The following is a 21,907-nucleotide window of genomic DNA, read 5'->3' as shown; positions in this document are numbered from 1 at the left end:
TGGACCAGATTTGGAAATAAAACACTTTTTTTCAAGTAAAAGAAGAAAAATCCATTAAAAAAAGATAAAAGGACGAAGAAATGAAGAAAGAAAACAAAGCAACAGGAGCCCAACGGGTTTTCCCGGAGTGAAATTTCATCATACGGTGAACTAACAAAAATACAGGTCTTCTTTCCAAAATAATGACAATTTACATATTTAGGACTTGTTAGGGAACTCTGGGAGGCTTTCCAGACTGAACGCAGACCAAAGCGGACGACGGGGAAGAGATCACACTGATACGCTAAAGTCAGTACTACTTTCTAACGGTTAAATCAGATGACACAAAGCAGGATTGTGAGCGCTAAATATTTCCAGAGGATCGGAGAGTCGTTACTGCTGACAGGTGAGAGTAATAAACCAGAGGAAACAAGTACAAGATTCAAGTTATTTAATGAATAAACTCGGTTATTGGCACATCTAATCTGGGAAAAACCTGACACACGGGACTAGACAGCTTCTAGCAGTTTAGGGTAATCTTTGTTGATCTGTAAACAAAAGATCTGTCACCTAAGAAACTGCAATTTTGTTTAGACTTTAATAATAATCAGCTATGAAAGGCATGGATTGCTCTATGTGTTACATGAGATCACGGTTTCTATTGTTGGTTATGAACGTGCAGGTGTAGCTGAGAACTCAGACACTGTGTGAAACGTAAAAATGCTGCTTGTTTTGTAATTGTATCGTTGCTTCATGCAATGTCAGTTTAGTGAGCCTGCCTCAGATTGCTTTATTATGGGAAGGTCTCTGCCAGCGTCTTTATTAAATGGTCAAGGTCAGTTCTTCTGGATTGAAATTGTCCATGGGCAGATGCAAATCAGTGGGTTAGAAGAGGAAACTCCACATAGACTCTGGGTTTTCTAATGGTTTGCGTGACTGGCTTCAGGTGCAGCCTAGGTTATTCCTGCAGAAGAGAGATTTGATCAGTTACTCGTCTGAAAACACCTGAGAGTTTCCCTCAGATCGAGGTCATGGGAGAAGTATCTTGTACGGTTATGAAATGCTCTTTTTGACAAGATACTGTAAAATACCAGTGTACGCCACTGACAGGCTTTCTCTGAAATAACCACATCGTCACCCAAGTGGCTCAACTCGCTGAAGAGAACCTTCTTTTGGTTTTTTTTTTTTGCTTTCTATCTTCCAAATTACCTTCTTAATTTGAATATAATGAGTGATGTTTATATTTTTTCCCTTTGAGAGAAGCCACTCATCAGTCAACATTAACCAACGTTAGAGAACGTACTTATTTCATTTATACATGTAAAGCATTTAAGAGACTTTTATCACATAACCAAGTGTGCAAGGAGCTGCATTCAGCATTCAAAGCCTTCCAGGGATGCTCAGGGCCCCTCGAGTTCTCGAGGGGCGGGTTAGTATGCATGACAAGTCTGTGCACACACAGAAGATGCTGTCTGCTCATGAGGTCGGCCAAACAGTGGCTGGAAAGGCACGCGCTTTCTGGAGGAAAGCAGGACCACAAGACTGCATTTTTGCTTCCTCCTGAGACACGGTACTACACTCGGGAAAAAAATCATCCCAAAGAATACAGGAAATAGATGACATCCACAATGAGAGTGAGTGCTCTGGTCTCAAATTGTAAAACAAAGCAAAAACAAAAACATAAACAGGCTAGCACCAAACACGGTGGAAGAGAAAGCTTACAACGGGATAACGCAGCCAACAGAAGGAGAACAGGCTATATTTTATTTCCCTAGTATTTGGAACACGCGAATTGCACCTGTCAGAACAAAACCATCTTAGCTCTGATTAGGCTACATGGCAAGTGAAACCACATCCGACCTTTCAAATGTGGATAATGGGAGGAGCACAGAGCATGCATTAAGAGGGAACATGCGCAGGACCAGGCAAGCGGACTCTGCTTCCTCCTTATCCTCTAACTGGCAGGGGAGGTAAAAAGTCCACAGTATGGAGCCTCCAAATATGAAAGAAAGCAGCAGCCGCAAACCAATTTTCCATCCTCTTGATACCCAGAGCCCTGCAAATGCCAGTGAGAGAAAAAGGAGAGGGAAGAGGCAGGGGGAGGGAGAGAGGGAAGCCCTGGGCCACATGCCAGCCGAGGCCAAGCCTAGAGAACCAGCGCCACCTCTTACCTGGGCTCAATCCTCTCCATCTTCAGGGGTGATCTCTGTCTCTTTATGGACCACTACTTTGGTCACTGACATGTCAGGGTGCTGCTCTTTGGCCTCTTTAATTGCCTGAGCCAGTGCCTATCCCCAGGAAATCACAGAAGGGCAAAGACAAAAAGGAGGCGGGACGTGCAAGATCAGAGCCGGGTGGAGACTCGTGAGCAAGACCTATATACACAAGTTACAAATGGGATACAATGACTGCAAAGGGGGTCATACGCTGCATACTGCAAAGTTAATTCAGAAAACTGTTTAGACTACAGGCTGGACTAGAAGGACAGCTCTGGGAAGAGTACGACCAGCTAGTGTTTCTCTGTCTCCCTGCCGGGGTATCTACCCTCTCTCACACGCTACCTGGTCATGGTCAATGTCCGCGTCTCCCGTGATGACGATTCGCTTCTCGATTCTCGTCTCTGAAATGCCTCCTTTCACAGTCTGAAAGCAACACATAAGCATTATGAATTTACCGTCGCTGTTGACCGGGGGCAACGGCGGAAAATGCCGACACAGCTTTAAGCTGCATCATTCATTCTTTAAGAACTGAAACAGAATCCTATGGCAGTTATTCACAATGGTTCACTTCAGAAGTGAAGCCAGAATAGAGTCCTTCGGGTTTTGGCTGGCTGGTGTTTCCGGAACATCTACCATATGCTATGCACTGGAGTTAAGGGTTATGCAAAGGGCATCAGAATGCATATTCTTAAACGGAACCTGGCATGTGAGGACAGAGGCACCACAAATACAGCAGCCGTGAGAGCTCCAGTGCAGCTGCCTGGCATCCTGGTATTCACCTATCCGCTGGTGCGGCCCAACCCAGAAGCTCTGAACGGATACCTTCCTGTATCCGTTCCCACTCCACTTACTTTGGTGATGTGGGTGGTGGTCGTGGTGCCAGTGGTTTCAGATGTGATCGTCTGTGCGCTCATGAGCACACCTGGCTCCAAATCGGCACCAAGATCAACCTAAGCAAGCAAAGGGGAGACGCCACTTGAATATCGATGTCACCTCTCCAGACGGCTGCTGTCTTGGGTCAGGGCACGGCGATGAGTTAATTCTCTGCACAATCACTGTGCTGCTCCATCAGCATCTGGGAGCTGCCACAGACTAGGGACCGAATCAAACTTGGCCACTGTTAACCCTCATTAAAAAGCTGGGACTTCAGAAATGTGAGCAGGGGCTGGCTGAGCTAGTGTTCTTCCTTATCTATGGCAGGGAGATAGACTTCTGAGCCTCTTTCTACATGTCAAGTTATGTGAAGACCTGCTTAAGTCACCTGCTCTTCCTTGATCGGTAATAAAATTACAATTACTGCACCGTTCTTGACAGAGAGAGTTGGGTCCTCTGAGTCTCACAAATTAAATATCATGTAGTGACACTTAAATGCATGAAGCCATTCAAGGGGTGAAACAGGTGCCAGGGCTCTGGCCTTCACAGACTGTCTTACCTGTGATGATTCATATGTTATGGTTTTTGTTTCTGTGTGAACTACAGGCACTTCCTTGGTGGAAATTTCTAGCTTTACTCCTCCTGGTGAAACACTGCCAAAGCTGACGGTTTCTGTCTTCACAGTAGATGACTATACCAATGGGAAGCAGGCAGAGTGGCTATTAAATTTTGCAAACACATACCTTTGTTTTTTTCCCTCCCCTCTTGGTGGATATATATAAGCACAGGTTGGTATGAAATAAATGTTTACATTTTACGTGGGGGGCAGTTGGGGAATGAGGCACACAACAGATACATGTCAGTCTCCCAGAATTCATATGGAATGTTTCAGGTACAAGAAAATATTTCGAAGGAAATGGAAAAAACCCACTTTTTTACATTCCCTCTCCTCTATCTCATAAACTAATTTTAATAGATTAAAAAATCATAAATTAGCCTTTTATTGAAAAACTTCTTAGACAGAAGGAACAAGTAATAAGACATTGAACCACCACCCCTCACCCCGCCCCCATGTACTTCAGGAATTTCAATAAAAGAGAATAAAGAATAAATTCTAGCACCTGGTGCCTGGGCAAGCCTGGTTTTGGTCCTTCTGGATAAGTACACTGATCAGAAATAAATTTATCCAGTTTTCTAATATCTCGGCAGGCTATGCATCGCCCAGATTTATTGCCAGTTACGGTAATTGCAAAGAGAGTGGAAACCATTTCCTGGAACTTTAGATTGTGAATAATCATTATATATGTTTGCATGGGACCCCAGACCAGCATGGAGACCCCATAATTGCCATGCAAGAAGGCAACCAGAGGAGAAACAAACTGCTCTTGGAAAAGGAAGAAAATTAAACCTAGCCCTGCCTTTATGCTTAACTAAATTTCAGGGACTTACTTCAGCACTAAAAGTAACATTAACCGCTAGTTACCTCAAAATGAGGTTTTTCTTCCGAAGCTTCAGAAACGTGGATGGCTGCACTCTGCTCCTCCTCTGGCTCTTGGGAAGCAGCTGCCATCTCTCCCTGCTCGAGGACAGTTTTGTCGGCCACCTCCCCTTTTTCCTCCTTCGCTCCCTCAGTCAGAGCAGAGACCTCCTTCCCTTTCACATCAGATACATCAGCAGATGCTGCCTGGGTCACAGCATCCATGTCATCTCCAGCTGCGTAAGAAGCATCCCCACTTGCATGCGCATTCATCACCTGTCTTTCCTCCACCAATGCCGTTTCCTGCACAACCTTCTGGGTGCTAAGTGGCTGGGGGTGCTGGGTTGTTTCCGTCTCTATTTTGCCAGACTCCATCTTGGTTTCCATTTTCTGCATGGAAAAAAAATTGTGGTGTCAGTGTGACTTTCCACAAAGCAAAGGTCAGAAAGCAAAAAAAAAAAACCAACAAAAGCAGCCACTCACCAGGGTACCTAAAGCCAGTACCAGTGCTTATAACCAGCAACGCTTAGAGAAAATATAAATTAGCTTTCATTCCCCCCACCAGAGTCTTTGATGCCTGCCCTCTGCCTGACACATAGCCTCGAACCTGTGCTGCTTCTTCAGATGTTGCAAAAGAAACGAGAGTGCAGTACAAAACGCAATTAAAAAACCAAAACAAAATGAAAGCATTGGAGCACATGCATATTGGTTTTGGCTGCTGCCTTAGACCTAACAGGTGACATAAAATGCTTTAAGAAGTTAAATGCTGTTAAAACGTCTCAGCACGATTGCTTTCTGAACATCTGAAGTATGTTCTTGTAATGGAACTAAAGACATGTGATGCAAACGTGGGACAGGCACAGAGGGGTGTAAGTGGAGACCCCTCTCAGGTGTTTAAAGCAAAGCCACTTGGATGCAACACACACACACCCCAAAAAGGCACAAAGAAAAGGCAAAGAGGCAGAGACAGAGACACCGAGGATGGAAACAGATGGCCACCTGCACCCAGCTTTGAGAAGTGGAAGTAACCCCTCCTATGAATTCTGTCGGTTTTCTCGCAGACTCTAATAAGCTGAAGATTTCAGAGCCATCCATGAGCTTTTCTCCAGAAGACTGTTTAGTCTGAGTGAACAGAGAAATGGAGAGTCAAGCACAGAGGTCGGGACACAGGAGGGCATGTACTCATTCACAGCTGGTTAGACAGAACTGTAGGCGCGGGACCCAGGGCGAGGGATGGAGGGATCTACAGACAGATTTGGAAACACATAGGGATGGGAAATCAACAGCAAATCGGGGTGAGCAGGGGCTCTGGTTTGGTAAAGCGGAGAGAGTTCCTGGGGTTAGGGCGGTGCTAGGTGAAGCGGATCCTTTCACCCGGCACCGGCACCTCAAGCCCCGGCAGCACCACCCCACCTCGGGGACAAGAGCTGGAAATAAAACGGCAGGTATCTCAATGCTCACGTCAGACCGCGGTAGTGACTTAACCATGAAAACAACAAAAAAGCTTGGGTTGGCGGCTCTCAACATAAGCCAAACAGCAAGAGAAATGGAAAGGCTCGGGGTGGAAGGGCTGCCTTGGCAAACGTCATGCTGGAATCGGAAACGGCGGCCCAAAGGCAGCACCGGTTACCACGACTTGGGACGTGGCCGACTCTGTGACAACGTATTGGGTGGTGGCGACGGTGATGGCCGGTTCCTGGGAGTATCTCCACTGGGACAGGCTCTTCCTGCGGGGACTGAAGGGCCCCACCTTCCAGGTCTCGGCCTCGGGCTCCGCTCTGCCCAGCCGCTCGCCCTCCAGACTGGCATCCCTCCCGGGCACGTGGCTTTTCTCAAGAGCATCATCCTCGGGGCTCTGCAGCCGGGACTCAGCTTCCCTGATGGGGGCCAGCGACTCCGACAGCCTCCGCTTTGGAGTGTGGACCTCAGGCCCCCTCCTGGTCCTGTCCTCGGTGAGGACTCCCAGGACCTCGAACTCTGCCAGGACACGGGGGGTCTTCGTGAGCTCGGCTAGCCCTGGCTCAAGAGGGGAGGGGGACACCACCTTCTCCCCTTCTTTGACTTTTCCTGTCATAGTGACAATTTTTCCAGACACGGTATCGTAGGACTTTCCGAGTGTGTATACTTTCTGTTTGTTCTCTTCCTTCAAGTGCATTTCTCGGGCCAAGTCTTCAAAGCTCTGCACTTCAGTGGCGCTAGATCCTGACGAGTCGGCGGGGATGTCATCGGTTCTAGCGCTCACGGTCACCACCTTGTACGTCACAATCTTTTCCGAATCACCATCAACTACCTCAGTGGGTATTCTGTCTACAATAACCCAGTCCTCTGTGCCCTATATTTGGAATATAAAAGCTAAATTAGAAGTTCTGATGGTATCTCATTTCTAAAATAAGAATCCTTTAAGGCAATCAGGGTGAGAGCTACACTCAGGCCTGGGAGGTGACTGCACCGGGCTGGGGTTATTTTTATTAATTATGGCTACAATCTCTTCCCATCTGAAATTTATTAACTCTAACCTGCAACTTGGAATACGGTCTGCGTGTACACTCGCAATTTCAGATTTCTTGAAATACTTTGGTGGTAAATTTTGCAAAGACTATATCTGATCTTATGCTAAATGCCTGATCATTTTGTATGTCAAGATTAAACAACATTTTTGAAGCTGTTGTACAAGTTATTTAGCTTTACTTGTGTGGACATAGAAAAGACAGTTTTCCATGTGAAATAGAACACTGTACTTCATACCTGTTGTTCTCACAAAGAACGTGCCAGCATTTCCACAAATTTCTGTGAAAACCATTTTCCATGTTTGTGAATTATACTTCCTTATATGGGAGACGGAATCCACTCTAGCACTTATTATCCAATAAGTATTCAGTGCACCTGTGTTCCAGGCATTGTAATGAACTATTTCCCACTGTTAGGACACTGTCGGAGCCTCTTAGAAACAGGTCACAGTGGTCTGTACATTGTTCCGATTTTATTTACAACCGAAGTTCATCGTCTCAGGAGTTTCTTTGCCAGTTTCCTTAGTGTTAGTTCCAATAAGGCAGAAGAAATGCAAGTTATGAAACTTCTGTATTTGGGGAGCCTACCAGGACGTTAGGAGGTAACTAGTCTAACAGGTTACAGAGGGAAGAGAAACCAAGCCAGGAGCAAGGGAGCACCTTGGTTTACATTTTAAACTTGGACGTTTGCTACTTTCGTATTTATCCTAGCCTGAATCTAGAAACAGGTGGGCCTTAAGAAAAAGGAGTACAGATCCATCTATAGGCTGGTGCCGGATTAAACAAAATGAAGTGAAAAATAACCTCTAGGGTGGATGGGACAGTTTTCTGGAAAATGATTTGACGAGAGGTAACCACAGAGCCTCCTTCCTGAATTCTCTTTATCACACTCGGCTAGTGGGAAAACCAATAAAAGTTCAGAACTTTCAAAATCAGTCAAGGTCATCTAAATTAGCATCACTCTATGGGTGAAAGAGGTACTAAAAGGTCCAGTAATATCATTACAAAGTATAATCATAATGCTTCAATGACCACACACAGATATAATCACCTAGGAGCAAAAGCCACAAAGAAATGATAGCTAACGGATAACTAAATTAGTAACAAAATTCCCTACTTCCCTCCCCAGAATCTAAGCAAAAATGATATACCTACCTTAGTGGCAAACAAGGTAAATTTTAAAAAGAAAGGAAAAACTACAGACATTTTAATGACACTGAAATCTGAAGAGCAATTTCCTTCTGGAAAATTCCTTAATGTTTGTTTTTTACCTGAGACTCAAAGAATGGAGAGCTTCCTTGCTGCAAAAATAGAACCTTTTCAGAAATCTCTCTTTCTTCTTTGGTCTGTTTGAATAAAGGGGGTTGGGTTGGAGAAGAGGAAGCAGACAGTTTCCAAAAAGGCAAGTTAGGAAGAGAGTTCTTTTCTTGTGCTACACATATAATACTCATTCATTTTTTTTTTCTGAAGAAGTAAATTAGTGCCTATTAATTTGGAAAATGGTCGGAAGCCATCTCAACATTTAACAATTATTTCCAAAGAGTAACAGATTATGTTTTGAATCTCCGGTGTTTTTAGGATTCAAACATTTCTCATTTCTACAAACACAGAATATGCAAGAGTGGCATAAAGAGCTTTCTGGCATTTCAGTAGTGTTCATATGTCAGTGATCTGCAATACTGTAAAAGTGAGTATTAAAATGAAAATGTTAAGATTTAAAAAAAATTAAGTGAGGAATAAATTCTCACTTCCATGTCTGACAAATTCTTGATCATATTCCCTACTGAAGTGCCGCCTGATACAGAGAAAGGAAACACACGTGGGTCACTGCATTAGCTACTAATCTCAACAACCCAGTTATGCCCAGATTGATGTCTTTATTCCACAAATAAGCATAAGGTTATAGCTTTATTTGAACTTTTATAACATGGCAAATAATCCTGAAAAGTCAACTTCAGAATATCTTGGTGAAGAACTAAGTATTTGAAGTCATGCTTGTCTTTAACATATAAAATTTAAAAGGACATTACGTATGTTATGTTAGAACAGTTTTTTTCCTTTCATCTTTTTATTGCTTCCTTTAGTATTACACAGGCATAATTCAAGGGGCAATACGTTAGCTACCGAGCCTGTCTCTGTGTACAGCACACGACTGCATAGAATACTGAACAAAAGGATATTTTGGTAAAGTCATCTAAAAATAATAATAGAAAAGTTCAAAGTTTCTAGACGAATGGAACTTTGAAAATAAACCCTCTTGTTGATGATAAGCAATATAATTTTATGAGAGGTATTTAAAATTCCTAGGTATGTATCTACAAAGCAATCAGTACTATATTTAATCGTTTGCCTGCAAGAGGTTATAGAGGAGCATCTGGAATGTTATCTGGAATGACCTGCTGACAGATTTTGATAGCATCGTCCTCATATGCTCCTTTTAAATGAGCAACAAATAAGACATTTCAAAGGGGGAAAAAAAAATCCCTGTCCTGTCCCATTTTGGAGAAAGATATTGCAAGAGACAAAATGTACCATGTGGAATCATTCAATGTGGATTTATTTTTTAAACTTTCAATCATAGCCTCTTTTATAAACAGAAATAAGAAACAGGAAGTCAAAATTATAGACACTTTTCAGAATACCACGGCTAGGCCTCTAATTATAATCACTGAACTAAATATTTTCCTACAATGAGAGCTTAAAAAAACAACAGCAGTGGTTTTCAGCATATCCTGTTATCTGACATCAACTAATTTTAAAAACGTCTGTGTCTGTAAGTAAAAATGTCCACACTGTCTGCATCCAGAACTGTGCATGTCCCATAGTAACGGAAAAGGGTAACATAAGGGGATAGATGTTATCATTAAATCCTGTATACTGTCAACCCCAATCCAGTGAGTTCTGCTAAAGTTAAGAGGTACTGATAAAGAAAAGCTGATAATCGAAACATTTACTAGGGGTTAAGACAGAGTCAGATGCACACCCTGACTATTTCATTTAGTTCCTTAAACGTTCATGCCTGTGTCATAATTGGGACACAAGGCCCTACAGTGGCATGCAAAATTCACAGAGGTGTTACTTGCTCAGATGATTAAGGGTCTCTATGGAGCTGGGACTTTCATTTCTGCTCGGGCCAGGGGTTCTCAAATTGGGCTGTGAATTAGAATTATGTGGAGAGCTTTTAAAAAGAGTAATGTGTGGGGTGCACCTCTGACTAATTAAATCAGATTCTGAGGTAGAACCCAGGCATCGGTATTTTAAAAATCTTGTAGGTGACTGTAATACGCGGCTACAGTCGCACCCCAGGGTCTGAATGGAAAGTCACAGAAGTCAGATTCGCAGAATGGAGATAATTCTCTCTATCCATGAATAGATGATCCACAGTGAATGTGTATTTTGCCCAATTTAAGGCCCATCCAAGACCTGAATAGCAAAAGTAAAGCTGGACAAGAAAGCAGAAAAATGCATAAAGAGAGTGGATTCTAGTTACTTATGGCAGTTGTGTTCTATAAAGTTGCTGTGAACACTGAATTACTGAGTACTGAACCACAGCTCCTAGGGGAAAGACAGGGTCAGGTTCCTGGGAGCTTCTGGTCATGAAATTTTTGTCAACTGATCAATGCATAACCTTGTTTTATGTGTGTTTCTGCTTAAAGACCCCTTATTTAATATCTATTATTGATCCATTAACATCAAACTCACAGCCAGCAGCACTATAACTTATCCTGAACAAAGCGCATCTGACACACATATTTTCCTATAAGGCACATCTCAGCCTTCTTGTACTTGGGAACACTAGACAGCACTTCAGCACTATGCCTGGAGATCGTTTTAAATAGCAAAATCACCAACAAAAAACACAAAAAAGCAAAAATGTGGCACTAAACAGGCTGCTGCCTGTTCACCTTACCTGGGAAGGTGTGCCTTGAGCAATTTTTTTTTTTTAGGCCGTGACAGTGAGAGTCCCGCGCACCACGATTTAGAGTGGCCCCCGCTTGCCACAATTAGAGAAAGCCCTCGCACACAAATGAAGACGCAACACAGCAAAAATAAATAAATTAATTAATAAACTCCTACCCCCAACATCTTCTTTAAAAAAAAAAAAAATCAGGAGTCATCACATTTTTTTCAAAACAACATTGTATCACTGAGATTCCCCAAAAAATCCAACTAAGTGTGGCGTCACTGAATCAGTTTCTTTACCCTTCTGACACAAGCAATATTACTTTGAGAAGTCACTTTAAAAAATTAAGTTACATATTTTCTTTTAGAAATAATTGGACCTCTTCCTAAACTGGCCAATTATTGTTTAATTAATTTAAAGTGGGTCATATTAAATAAAAGGATAACATCAAATGAGTAATTTACTTAGAAAAACACCTCCCCTCTAAAATGAAAATCTTTTGTTTAGGTGTTTTTAAACAAACATGCTTTGTGTATGCCTAGCTGGCTGGGAGGATAAAATTATCTTTTGTGCTTTTCACAAAACCAATAACAAAAGCCAATATTAAGTTTTAATATAGAAATGAACAAGAATTTGGAGCATAAGAACTTGCCGGGCTGTTTCCAGGGCCCTCAAATGGAGGATAAACTGGGTGTCACCAAGGGCTCCGGGAGAAGGGTCAGATGGGAGCCCCAAGGCGAGGGAAGCGCGCATAGCCCTGACCTCCCAGAAGGGACCTCTCTTCCTCTGGGACCTGAAGCTCCTTGGAGCTGCTTTTTCAGAGCCCCTCTGATAACCAGGGTTATTAGCCAGCCTTGTTTTTAAGAAGCTCTTCTTTACATCTAGCAAGTCTCCCAATAATTTCCTCCCTTGCCGGTGGCAGTGGAGTCCTAAGGTACAGCTTCTGCTCACCACTCAGCAGACACTTGAAAGCAGTTACTAAGCCAGCTGCTGGTCTCCAGTCTACGTAACCAAACCACTTTGTGCTTCTGCAGAGGACATCTTTCCTCCATCCTTTAATCCTTTTAAAACAATCCTTTCTTAGGTCTACTGCAGTCTCTCTGCACCGACAGGGATAAGGCATCCACATCGAGGGTAAGTTCAGCGTATTCAAAGCATCACCTCTTAAGTTATTAACATTCTTTGGGGTCATCACCGTTATTCTCTAAGAATCAGAGCATTTAATAAGTGAAAACAATTTCTTTTACTAGTCTAATGACCTAGACTTCGACAGTCCCTTGTTTATTATCACCACCTTTAAACTTCTCCAAGCAACTACCTGAACTTCCATTCAAAGGGCTGCTACCTCGCGTGTCCCTGAGTGACAGCAGGGGAGGAGAGGCCTGACTTTTTCAGTGGCTATTTATTTTGTGTTTTTGTAACGTAATCCAGTATCTGCCATCTTCAGAGCCAGCACGTCCTTCCTTATTTCCAGCCCTCGTAGAAATAGGGTAAACCAAACTTGACCAGTTACAATAAAACTTATCTGACCATAACTCATAAGTGGCAGTCTTACTAATGCAGGAACTACAATATTTAAATCAATCAGGAAAATCTGAAATTTTTGTGTCTTGAAACTCAAACACTCTGAATGCAACCGATGTTTAACGGTACAGGAATACTTTGGTCACAGGACTTTTCATTCATTCTGCATAAAAAGGCCCTTTACAAAGTAATTCAAATGGTGATATACCTTGTCATTTTTTTTTAAGTGGGATTGGAACTGTCATGAACATCATGATTGTGGTCACTTTAGATAAACAGCTTTCAAGGGAAGAAAGAAGTTAATATTATACTAGAAAGATGCCATTTTAAAAACTACTTCTTTTGAAAGACAGATAAAGTAAGATGATATGTAACAGCTGACAGTAAGATTAGTACCACTGCCACTGTGGGTCCCACACAATGGGAGCCTTGAAGTAACACCAGCTGAATCCACTATCTTGCTGTACATTTAAAGAGCGATTTCCTACATGGAAGACTTACTCAAAAAGACATTCTGGCCTTTACTTTCCCTATTAAAAACCAAATAAAAACTGATTATAAGTCATAATATAATATATATGTTTATATATATAAATCAGTTAAAATAAACAATTTTTAAAAATATATGTATATGCTATAAATAAAAATGAAATAAAAAACTGAGTATACCCGTAAAAACCTGGTGTAGTAGTCCCAGAGTAAAGTACGCCCTGAAATGTTATCAACTTCAGAACACTGTTTAGTCAAACATTAGACAATCTCAATAGGCAGGCTCATCTTGCAACTGATGAGAAACAGTCATGAATTTTCAAGGCATTTCTTAAAGTAGCGGAAGTACATTCAGAAAAACTGTTGGTTCATTAATACAGTAGGTCAATGTCTCCCAGCTGTGAATCTAGAATAAGCAGATCTGAACCAGAGTTTCCTTGTTCGTTCCAAAGCACCACGGGATGCGATTACTCACTCCTTGGCCACCTAACATTGTACTGGCTATACACAGACAAGGGGTGAGATTCTCTACTCAGAATCCTGCCACATCCTTTCCCTGCAGACCCTGCAGAGGAGCGAGGCTAGTGGACAGAAGACAAGTGCAACCCAAAGCCTGAATACCGACCTCTTCAGGTACCAGCGGCTCGATCATGGGTGCCTCCTCCTGCCGGGCGGCTAGTCGCACGGGGGAGGTGGAAAGCCTCTTTTCCCATTCGTTCGTGATGGCAGTGTCTGTGGAGGTTTCTAAAAAGGTTCTTTTCAGCTCACTAATATTGGTCTGATGTTTCATCAGGTCATCTTGGGTTTTATCTAGCTCCTATATTCAGAACATAAAGAATCCAACAGTCAACGTTTTACGTTTGTTTTCCTTTCTGCGTGCTCTCTCTCGTTTTAAAAGTTAGGTCATTATCTCATTAGTAGTCAAAATAAAAGAATTCTGATCAGGGCTCATGACACTACCACAAACACTCTGGTGAAAATGTGATATTTCCGAGGGAAAACAAAATCTAGTTCACGCAAGCATAAAAATCAAAAGTTTCAAAGGTCGACTGTTAACAGTGTAATTCACATGTAACCAGAGAATTAAAATAAATACACACGGAGGAAAGGGGGTCTACGTCTAGGAGAGAGGAAGGAATCAGAGGAAGCTGAGAAGTCAACCGCACGTATTCACAGGTGAGGACACACCCTTCATGCATCATGGTACGAGCCCACAGGTTAAGCCACTAAAGGAAAACCAACACACACAAGCATGCACTGGTATATACCAATACCAACCTCTAACATAAGATTACTATGTTTGACATACACATTTTCACCCTTTATTCGCTTAATCAGACTATTCTGAAAAAAGTGGAGAAGAAAGGAAGGTAAGGGACATGATAGTCACATGAACAAGTGTCATCCTCCACACTGCACCAGCACACAGTCACCACCACGGAGCATGCTGCAAGATCTGGACACCACAGACAATGACTTATCACACGCTGGTTTCTGCTTTTGTGTTTGGTTTTGAATTTTCTACCTGTGCCTTGAGCTCTGCATCTTCCTCCTGGTCCGACTGCCAGCATCAAGAGAGAGTGGGAAATAAAGTCTTACCATGCCATCGACTCTAAGATGGAAGGATGGGTCTACATAAGCCAGCTACACGGGGGCGCTAGTTTGCTCTTATGTGAGAAGACATTTCTTTCTTATACATAAACCACAACGTTCTCACACACAAATTGTGAAGCTTAATAAGAAGACAGGAGCAAAAGATTCCTTGCCCCTTGGGTGTTTGACATTTTAACCCGGACACTTCCAAGCACGATGAGCCCACACGTGTGCTTGGGAGGACTTGGGAGGACAGCTAGGACTTGGCGGTCTGTCCTTAAAAGACGTTAGCAACGGTTCAGGAAGTGGGGGAAGCCGACATCGAAATTAAAATTCACAGAAACGGCTATGAATACCCAATGATGAGAGCTCCCTTGGAGTGTAGGAGTCCTCACAATAATCCTATGAGGTTAGCTATTATGATCCCCAGTTTGTAGACCAGAGAACTGAGGCACAAAGAACTTAACACAGAGGCTGGAGAACTGAGGCACAAAGAACTTAACACAGAGGTTCCCACATTAAAAAATTTCTTGGATCTTTGAATTTCTTGAACCCACCTACTTAAAAACAAATTTGGGAGAGGAGAGGGCTGATACGGATGGGGTAAGTTAGGAAATTAAATAGACTACCATCAACTACAAAAATCAACTATAAGACGTGGTCCAGAGTGAAATTATGGGTGACAAGTGGGTGATGCCAGAGCACATGGCCTTCAGCAAATGGATCACTTTGTCTGGGTCTCAATGGGGACCAGACTCTCTAACCTACACACCCCACCCTGCACTGCTGTTACACTGGCTCTGGAAAAAAGAGAAGGGGGAGCGTTTATAAGAAGCGTTAGAGGGCTGGAGGCATGCTGATTCTACAGAGGTGGTGGGTTCATAGCTCTTCATTTTATTTTTAAGCTTCATAACCTACCTATGTTATACGTCTTCGTTTGCATGCTTAAAATGTTGTATAACAAAGTTTAAAACTGCTAGAGAAATTTATAGTATTTTATTTTCTCATAGCTGAGTCATTTGTTTTTAACATCTTTATTGGAGTATAACTGCTTTACAATGCTGTGTTAGCTTCTGCTGTACAACAAAGTGAATCAGCTATATGTATACATATATACCCTCCCTCTTGAGCCTCCCTCTCCCGCCCCCGCCCCATCCCATCCCTCTAGGTCGTCACAGAGCACAAAGCACAAAGCTGACCTCCCTGTGCTATGCAGCAGCTTCCCATCAGCTACCTATTTTACACATGGTAGTGTATATATGTTAATGCTACTCCCTCCAATACCATATATTAACGCATACGGATGGAATCTAGAAAAATGGTACTGATGAACCTAGTGGCAGGGCAGGAATAGAGACGCAGAGAATGGACTTGTGGACACGGGGAGGGGGAGGGGAGGAGAGGCTGGGACGAATTAAGAGAAATTTAAAGTAGTCGTATTAAAATATTTTTCATTTACAGCATACCTTAGGATTACAATGAAATTTACTGAAAGTATCAGTGGTTACATATAACTAATTCTTACAAAATTAAGATGCAATTGTTATATTTGGTATAGAAAATGATTACCCTGTAATCAGTTTACATGTGACTGCTTAAAAGAACCAGTATGATAGTTTTACAGTATTATCTCTAAATTAAAAAATGATGACTTCCAAACTTTGAACTGAACTCTGGCATTTCCAAAGGACGAAACAATTAAACTCCATTTTGAAATGTTTTTCTGAACATAGTTTCAATGAAGTGATGTGTAGATGCTACCTATAACATTTTTAGTTCTTCTTAAATACCCAACTAGAAAATATTGTTATGACTGGATAATGGAAAAAACAACCTAATGTTAAACACTATCACAAAGTAAAAAAAAAAATTCTGTTATTAGCACTTTAGGAAATGAACATCTTGACTTCCATTGCTATACATAAATATTGTTTTTACAGAAATTTTAATTAGTTACTGGTAGAGAAGATTTAGAAAACGTAAGCCATACACATATTTAATGAACCCTAAAGAATTAACAAAGGATAAATAAGAGCATAGTATCACTGGTCAATGTGATAATTTTTTTTCCAATAAAGTACTGACAGTAATTTGTTCATTTTCTTTTCCTTGGAAAATTCATTTCTTTTGAGTGACCCAGACTACATCCAGGCTATGAAAAATGAGTTAAGAGAAGTAGTATAATTTTAACAAGCATTTTGACCATTTGGGATTTTAAAGTATATCTGTATCTAGTCAATAAGCTAATTACATAAATTGTACCACCCACCCCCAATTATGGCTATCATGTGTAAACATTTGGGATAAGGGAATACATTTAAAAAAATATACACACTACTGCATATAAAATAGATAACTAATAAGGACCTACTGTATAGCACAGGGAACTCTACTCAATACTCTGTAATGACCTATATGGGAAAAGAATCTAAAAAAGAGTGGATATATGTGTATGTATAACTGGTTCACTTTGCTGTACACCTGAAACTAACACAACATTGTAAATCAACTCTACTCCAATAAAAATTTTTTAAAAAGTATTACCAATTTAGCCAAGGGTTCTCAAAAAGTGACCCTGAAATGGATAAGAGTCACCTGGGAACTTGTTAGAAACGCAAATTCTCCAGTCCTACCCCAGACCTTCTTCTGAATGTGAAACAGGAGGATGGGAACCTCCAGATGACTCTGATGCAGGCCAGAGTTTGAGAACCACTGGTCTAGGCAGCAGAATATATTTAACTCCTACTGTTAAAAGCAGAATTTCTCTCCACCCTAAAAGGCAACATGCAAAGTTCCTAAAGGCAGAACCAGCATTTTTGTTAGGCAACGGGCGGCACCCACAGCGACTGTACCAACCTCAGTGGCGGTGGTTTCCCCATCAGCCGCGGTGTCCGTGCGCTCACTGTCGGTCTGTGGATCACAGAGGTGATCAGGTTCCAGGAGGAAGGCAGGAAGAGAAAACAAACCATCTCGTCAAGCGGGCAAGCCTGGGGCCTACAGTTCAGTCCCTTTTTCTGTGATCTGTATCGCACTACCTTCCCAACAAGAATGCAGGTTCTAACAAAAGCCAAAGAAAGGCCAGAGCTAGGTTCCATCAGCAGAGACACTCAGAGGAAGACCAGAGGCACACGGCCTGCGTAACCACAGGACGTGTATTAGCCAAGCTGACATGTCTGCTGCCATGTCATTCTTTCCCCCATTTTTAACTGAAACCCCTAGAAAGAGCTCCTAGAAATGTTTAATGCAAATAAAATTGCTGTTCATATATTTTTAAAAAAATTCTAGGAATAGGTCACATTTGAAAAGTAACTTAACATGTCAATTTAAATAAAAAACTACTATTAACAGTCACTGGACTTTCAGCCCCTCATTTACACCATTTTGGTAATTTACATCCATCTGAGACCATCAGGCTGTCTGCATTACCTTTTAATTATAAAAAGCACATGCCAGTGACTCACAGGCATATGTTTTATGTATGAAAAATGTAACTCAATTCTCAAGTAGGATTGCTAACTAGATATTTTTTAAGACTATATGTTGTTTATTTCGTCCCACCCTCCAATAGAAAGAGGTATAGAGAAGTATGTAATTAAATATCTCGTTCCAAAATAAACATTCAAATGAAGCAAATAATAGTAATGAAAAATAAGGAGAGAAGGAGGGAGAGAGACATCTACTTGGACACAAATAAAACAAAGCACAGCATTTGACAGAGCCTAGGTTTTCAAGGGAGAATTACAATAGTAATTTCAAGACTGATTTTTAATCTGTTTTTATAGTGGTTTATGATTTACAACAAAAACTCTTTTTTTTTCTGGAGGAGAGATGAGCCACAGCCATTGAAATTGGGACATCTCAACGTCCTATATAATATTACCTGACTTTCCCTTCTCAACTCTCAAACTAGCCATTATTCAAAGTCCTTCGAGCAAAGTTGTGCGATCAGTAATTTGTCAACAAAAATCCATACTGGGGGCTCTAAGGTTGTGAATCTGTCTCTTAAAATAATCTCTCATTGCAAAGACCATGGATTACCAGCGGGAGGGCTGAGACAGTGCTCTTTATGTCTACATGACTCTGGCTGGGTTGAATTCTTGATCCTCTCCCAAACTTTCCTTTTCTATATTCCTAAAAGAAAAGGAGTTGGAACTCATGCTTGGCCTGTGCCCCTGAGGTCTCCATCCTGGCAGACCTGTGCCTAAGAGGGAAATCCTTTTCAGCAGGTTGGTAAAGAAAGCATGCTGAGAGCTTTCATGACCCGACCACCTTGGCAACACCTGGAAGGGGGTGGCTATTAATTTTCTTATCAGGGTGATCACTGCTAGGGCATTAGCATGGCTTCACCAACTGACAGTCTAGGGCAAGGCCAGTTTGATTTAGGAAGAGAAGCAGGTCACTGTTCAAGGGTATGGGATAACCCGAGGAAACCTCAGGCTTTCAAGAACCAATAAGAACGACTTGGGCTCAGTGCGCTGACTAGTTGTGTCAAAGGCCTCAAAAGTTCTTGAAAGTTTTTCTCCTCCTACTTTGATTATTTCCCTTATGGCTTTAGAATTCACTTCAGCAGCTTTCCAGGCATCTTGGCACTGGAATTACCGCCATGGTCAAGAGTGAGGGGGTCTCAGGACAGACTGACATCAGCTCAAATCCTTGCTATTTATTTAACTCTGTGGCACAGGGGGCAGGTTTCATATTTTAATCCCAATTTCCTTCTTGGAAAATGGGGAAAACCATAGCCCTAACTGTATCAGGTAACAGATACTAAGTCTTTATGCGATGCCTGACACATACACACAGCTAAAAATGCCTATACAAATCATAAATATTGATAGCAAAACAGTATTTCCTAAGTATTGTTATTATTTTTCCTAGCTATACACAAATAAATCGCAGCTTAGGCCATATCTAAACCCCCTCAATCCCCTACTCAGCACCTAGTCAGTCAGTCATTCAACAAACATAGTGCCTGATCAATATACAGTTAATGACTGAAGTCTTAAAGGCTGAATAAAGCAGCTTTTATAGCAACTTTTATTTATATAATATCCTATGTCTAAGAAAAACTGCAAAATGTATGGCATGCCATGGACTATCATATAATGTGTTTACACCCTCTAAAATGTTAAATCAAGTGATCAATCTTTTCCTCTAGACTTCATCCACCTCCTTCTTGGTATTATCAAAAAATTCTTCACAAGTTGACACATAATTACGGTGAGCTAAATTCATCTTACGTCTCTGGACAGATGTAGATGATTTAGCATTCGGCCCCTCCTTATCTGACCAAAATTCTAGAAGGACAAATGAAAAAAAAAAAGCTAACAGCTCTGTAGTTTGAAATGATTACAGCTCTCTGCACTGGGTTTCATTCTTGAGAAGGGCTGGGACTAATTAAGCCACTACCACACGTGACAGATGTAAGCAGTGATGATAAAATATTTAAAAAGAATTAGAGTCATTAGTGATTTTGCAAAACCAGAGTGACGGAGCTGAACCGTATGTTACAGAGTCACCCGGTTTAGCTGCCAAAGCGCTTGAGGCCCAGGGACTAAAACAGGCCGTGTCAACAAATGGCGCGTGTTTTTTTTTTTTTTTTACCTGAATGACCTACATCTGAGTTCTCTAGCTCAGCTTGAACCAGAGCTCACAGCTCTTAACACTTGGGGTTGAGACGACATTGAACAGATGGCCAAATACAAAGTCATGTGGCAGGAGAGCCGTCATGGGTGACCGAGGCTGGAGCGGAGGACGAGAAAGGCCGCTTCGGCCAGAGCTGGTTCACGGTCTCAGAGGAGGGTTTACGTGTGGGGAACACCAGCCACGCGGCCTCCAGCTTGCGAGGAGTAACTGCTGTGATTTGTTTTGCTGATGTAATGCAGACATGCCCAAGTTGAACATTAATTTTCATGCACTGATTACAACAAGATGTACACCCTGGATTAGGCACAAGATCTGTGTGGTTTGCTACATAAAAGTTCAGTTATTTAAAATGCAGAGAAACATAAAATGGCGATCTTTTCGCCTTCTGTTAGCTTGATGCCTAGCTCCACTGCTAAAGGAACAAAGATGAGCAGGTTGGAAACCAGCTAATATTATAAACAGTTTTTGTAGATAATACTGCGTTCGTCAGAACTGTAGGTTTGGACCTACGTTATTTGATTATGTTGCTACTATGAGAAACGGTGATATTCAAACCTAGGATTTAGAGTGGTTTTTCTCTTAAAATATTTTCCATGTACGAAAATAGTTACACATAGATAGATTTGGAGCTAAGTCACAGAGGATCCAAGAACCTTGCAAAGGGCTCTTAGGCAACATCAAATTGAAAAGCCTAAACTTTTCTTGGGAACGTCTTGGAGACCATTCCCACTTCTTTCCTGCTGCTGCAAAGAAACAGTCATAATACCACTAAATATAGATACGTACCTCACAATGCTATCTACTCACAGGTGCAGCTCGGATTACCGTTTCTAGCTGAGCATAGGACTGAATAGACTTTCCTTTTTTAGTGCTGCTTTGACTTTGCGATTTTCTTTTTGAATGCTAGGTGTATTGGGTTTGGCTCCTGACACAAAACCCTCCAGAACTGCTGGAGGAGCGGGGGGCAGGCGTAGGCAGGAGGGTGGGTCTCAGCCAGGGGCCTGTTGGCACTTCTGTTCTTTTTCCCTGCGTTCTATTTAAAGGCTGCACAGAGGGAAACCGCTGGGCTCTTCACAGGGCAATGGAGTGGAGGGAAAGGGGAGCAATTAAGAGGAAACACTACCTGCTAGGATGTCACCTCCCCCAATGGCTCGGATGAGGGACGGAGGACTGACAGGCAGCCTGCTTTCACGGATGGAGGCTGAAGGCTCAAGTCCTTTCCTGGTCGCTAGCCGCAGAGGCCCATCCAACTTCCCCAGCCTCACGCCGGAACTGAGAGAATGGGTGCCGCCCAACACATGCCTTGGCATTGCTCGTGTTCATGAAATCTCAGCCCATTTTTACAGCGTGTGGAAACCTAACAGGAGTCTTTCCTGATTGTGTTTGGAAACTGCTGTTTTCAACTGCCGCTCTTTCTGGTCCTGTTTCTGGCCCTGCCAATGACCAATGTCACGGAGCTTTTTAAACTGCTCAAGCCCCTCTTTCTGACCCAACACACCCACGGGATTGGGCTCCCCTCGTGGAGTAACAATGACGGTCTGGCAATGACAATCAAAGAGCAGCGGGGGCATTTCAGAATCTCCAGGGAGGAGAGGGAGGCATTTACAGTCTTGGAGAGCTGCCCCGAGGGTGGTGGTGCACCTCGACGGCGGTGCTGTCTCCCGCCACGCCCTGAGCATCTTTACCTGGTGCGTATCAC

At 42.2% G+C, this 21,907-nt stretch overlaps 1 protein-coding gene across 9 annotated transcripts in view; it reads right to left on the bottom strand.

Moving 5' to 3' along the window:
* Positions 1-416: 416 nt before the first annotated feature.
* Positions 417-21,907, bottom strand: part of EPB41L3 (erythrocyte membrane protein band 4.1 like 3) — a 132,007-nt gene continuing 110,516 nt past the window's right edge. For 2 of the 9 annotated variants that reach the window (XM_073790543.1, XM_073790542.1), the window contains exons 13-21: positions 17,422-17,475; positions 13,598-13,789; positions 5,548-5,670; positions 4,555-4,938; positions 3,631-3,762; positions 3,050-3,148; positions 2,541-2,621; positions 2,151-2,267; positions 417-943 (exon numbers count right to left, since the gene is read on the bottom strand). In XM_073790543.1, coding sequence (XP_073646644.1) covers positions 2,157-2,267; positions 2,541-2,621; positions 3,050-3,148; positions 3,631-3,762; positions 4,555-4,938; positions 5,548-5,670; positions 13,598-13,789; positions 17,422-17,475 — 1,176 coding nt within the window. In that variant the 3' untranslated portion in view covers positions 417-943; positions 2,151-2,156. The remainder of the gene's footprint in view (positions 944-2,150; positions 2,268-2,540; positions 2,622-3,049; positions 3,149-3,630; positions 3,763-4,554; positions 4,939-5,547; positions 5,671-13,597; positions 13,790-17,421; positions 17,476-21,907) is intronic. The other 7 variants (XM_073790547.1, XM_073790546.1, XM_073790544.1 and 4 more) reach the window with 6 other exon arrangements.

This window comes from Tursiops truncatus, chromosome 13 (genome assembly GCF_011762595.2).
Source record: "Tursiops truncatus isolate mTurTru1 chromosome 13, mTurTru1.mat.Y, whole genome shotgun sequence".
Lineage (NCBI taxonomy): Eukaryota > Metazoa > Chordata > Mammalia > Artiodactyla > Delphinidae > Tursiops > Tursiops truncatus.
Note: the sequence above shows the minus strand (reverse complement) of the source record. Positions and strands in the feature narration are given on the sequence as shown.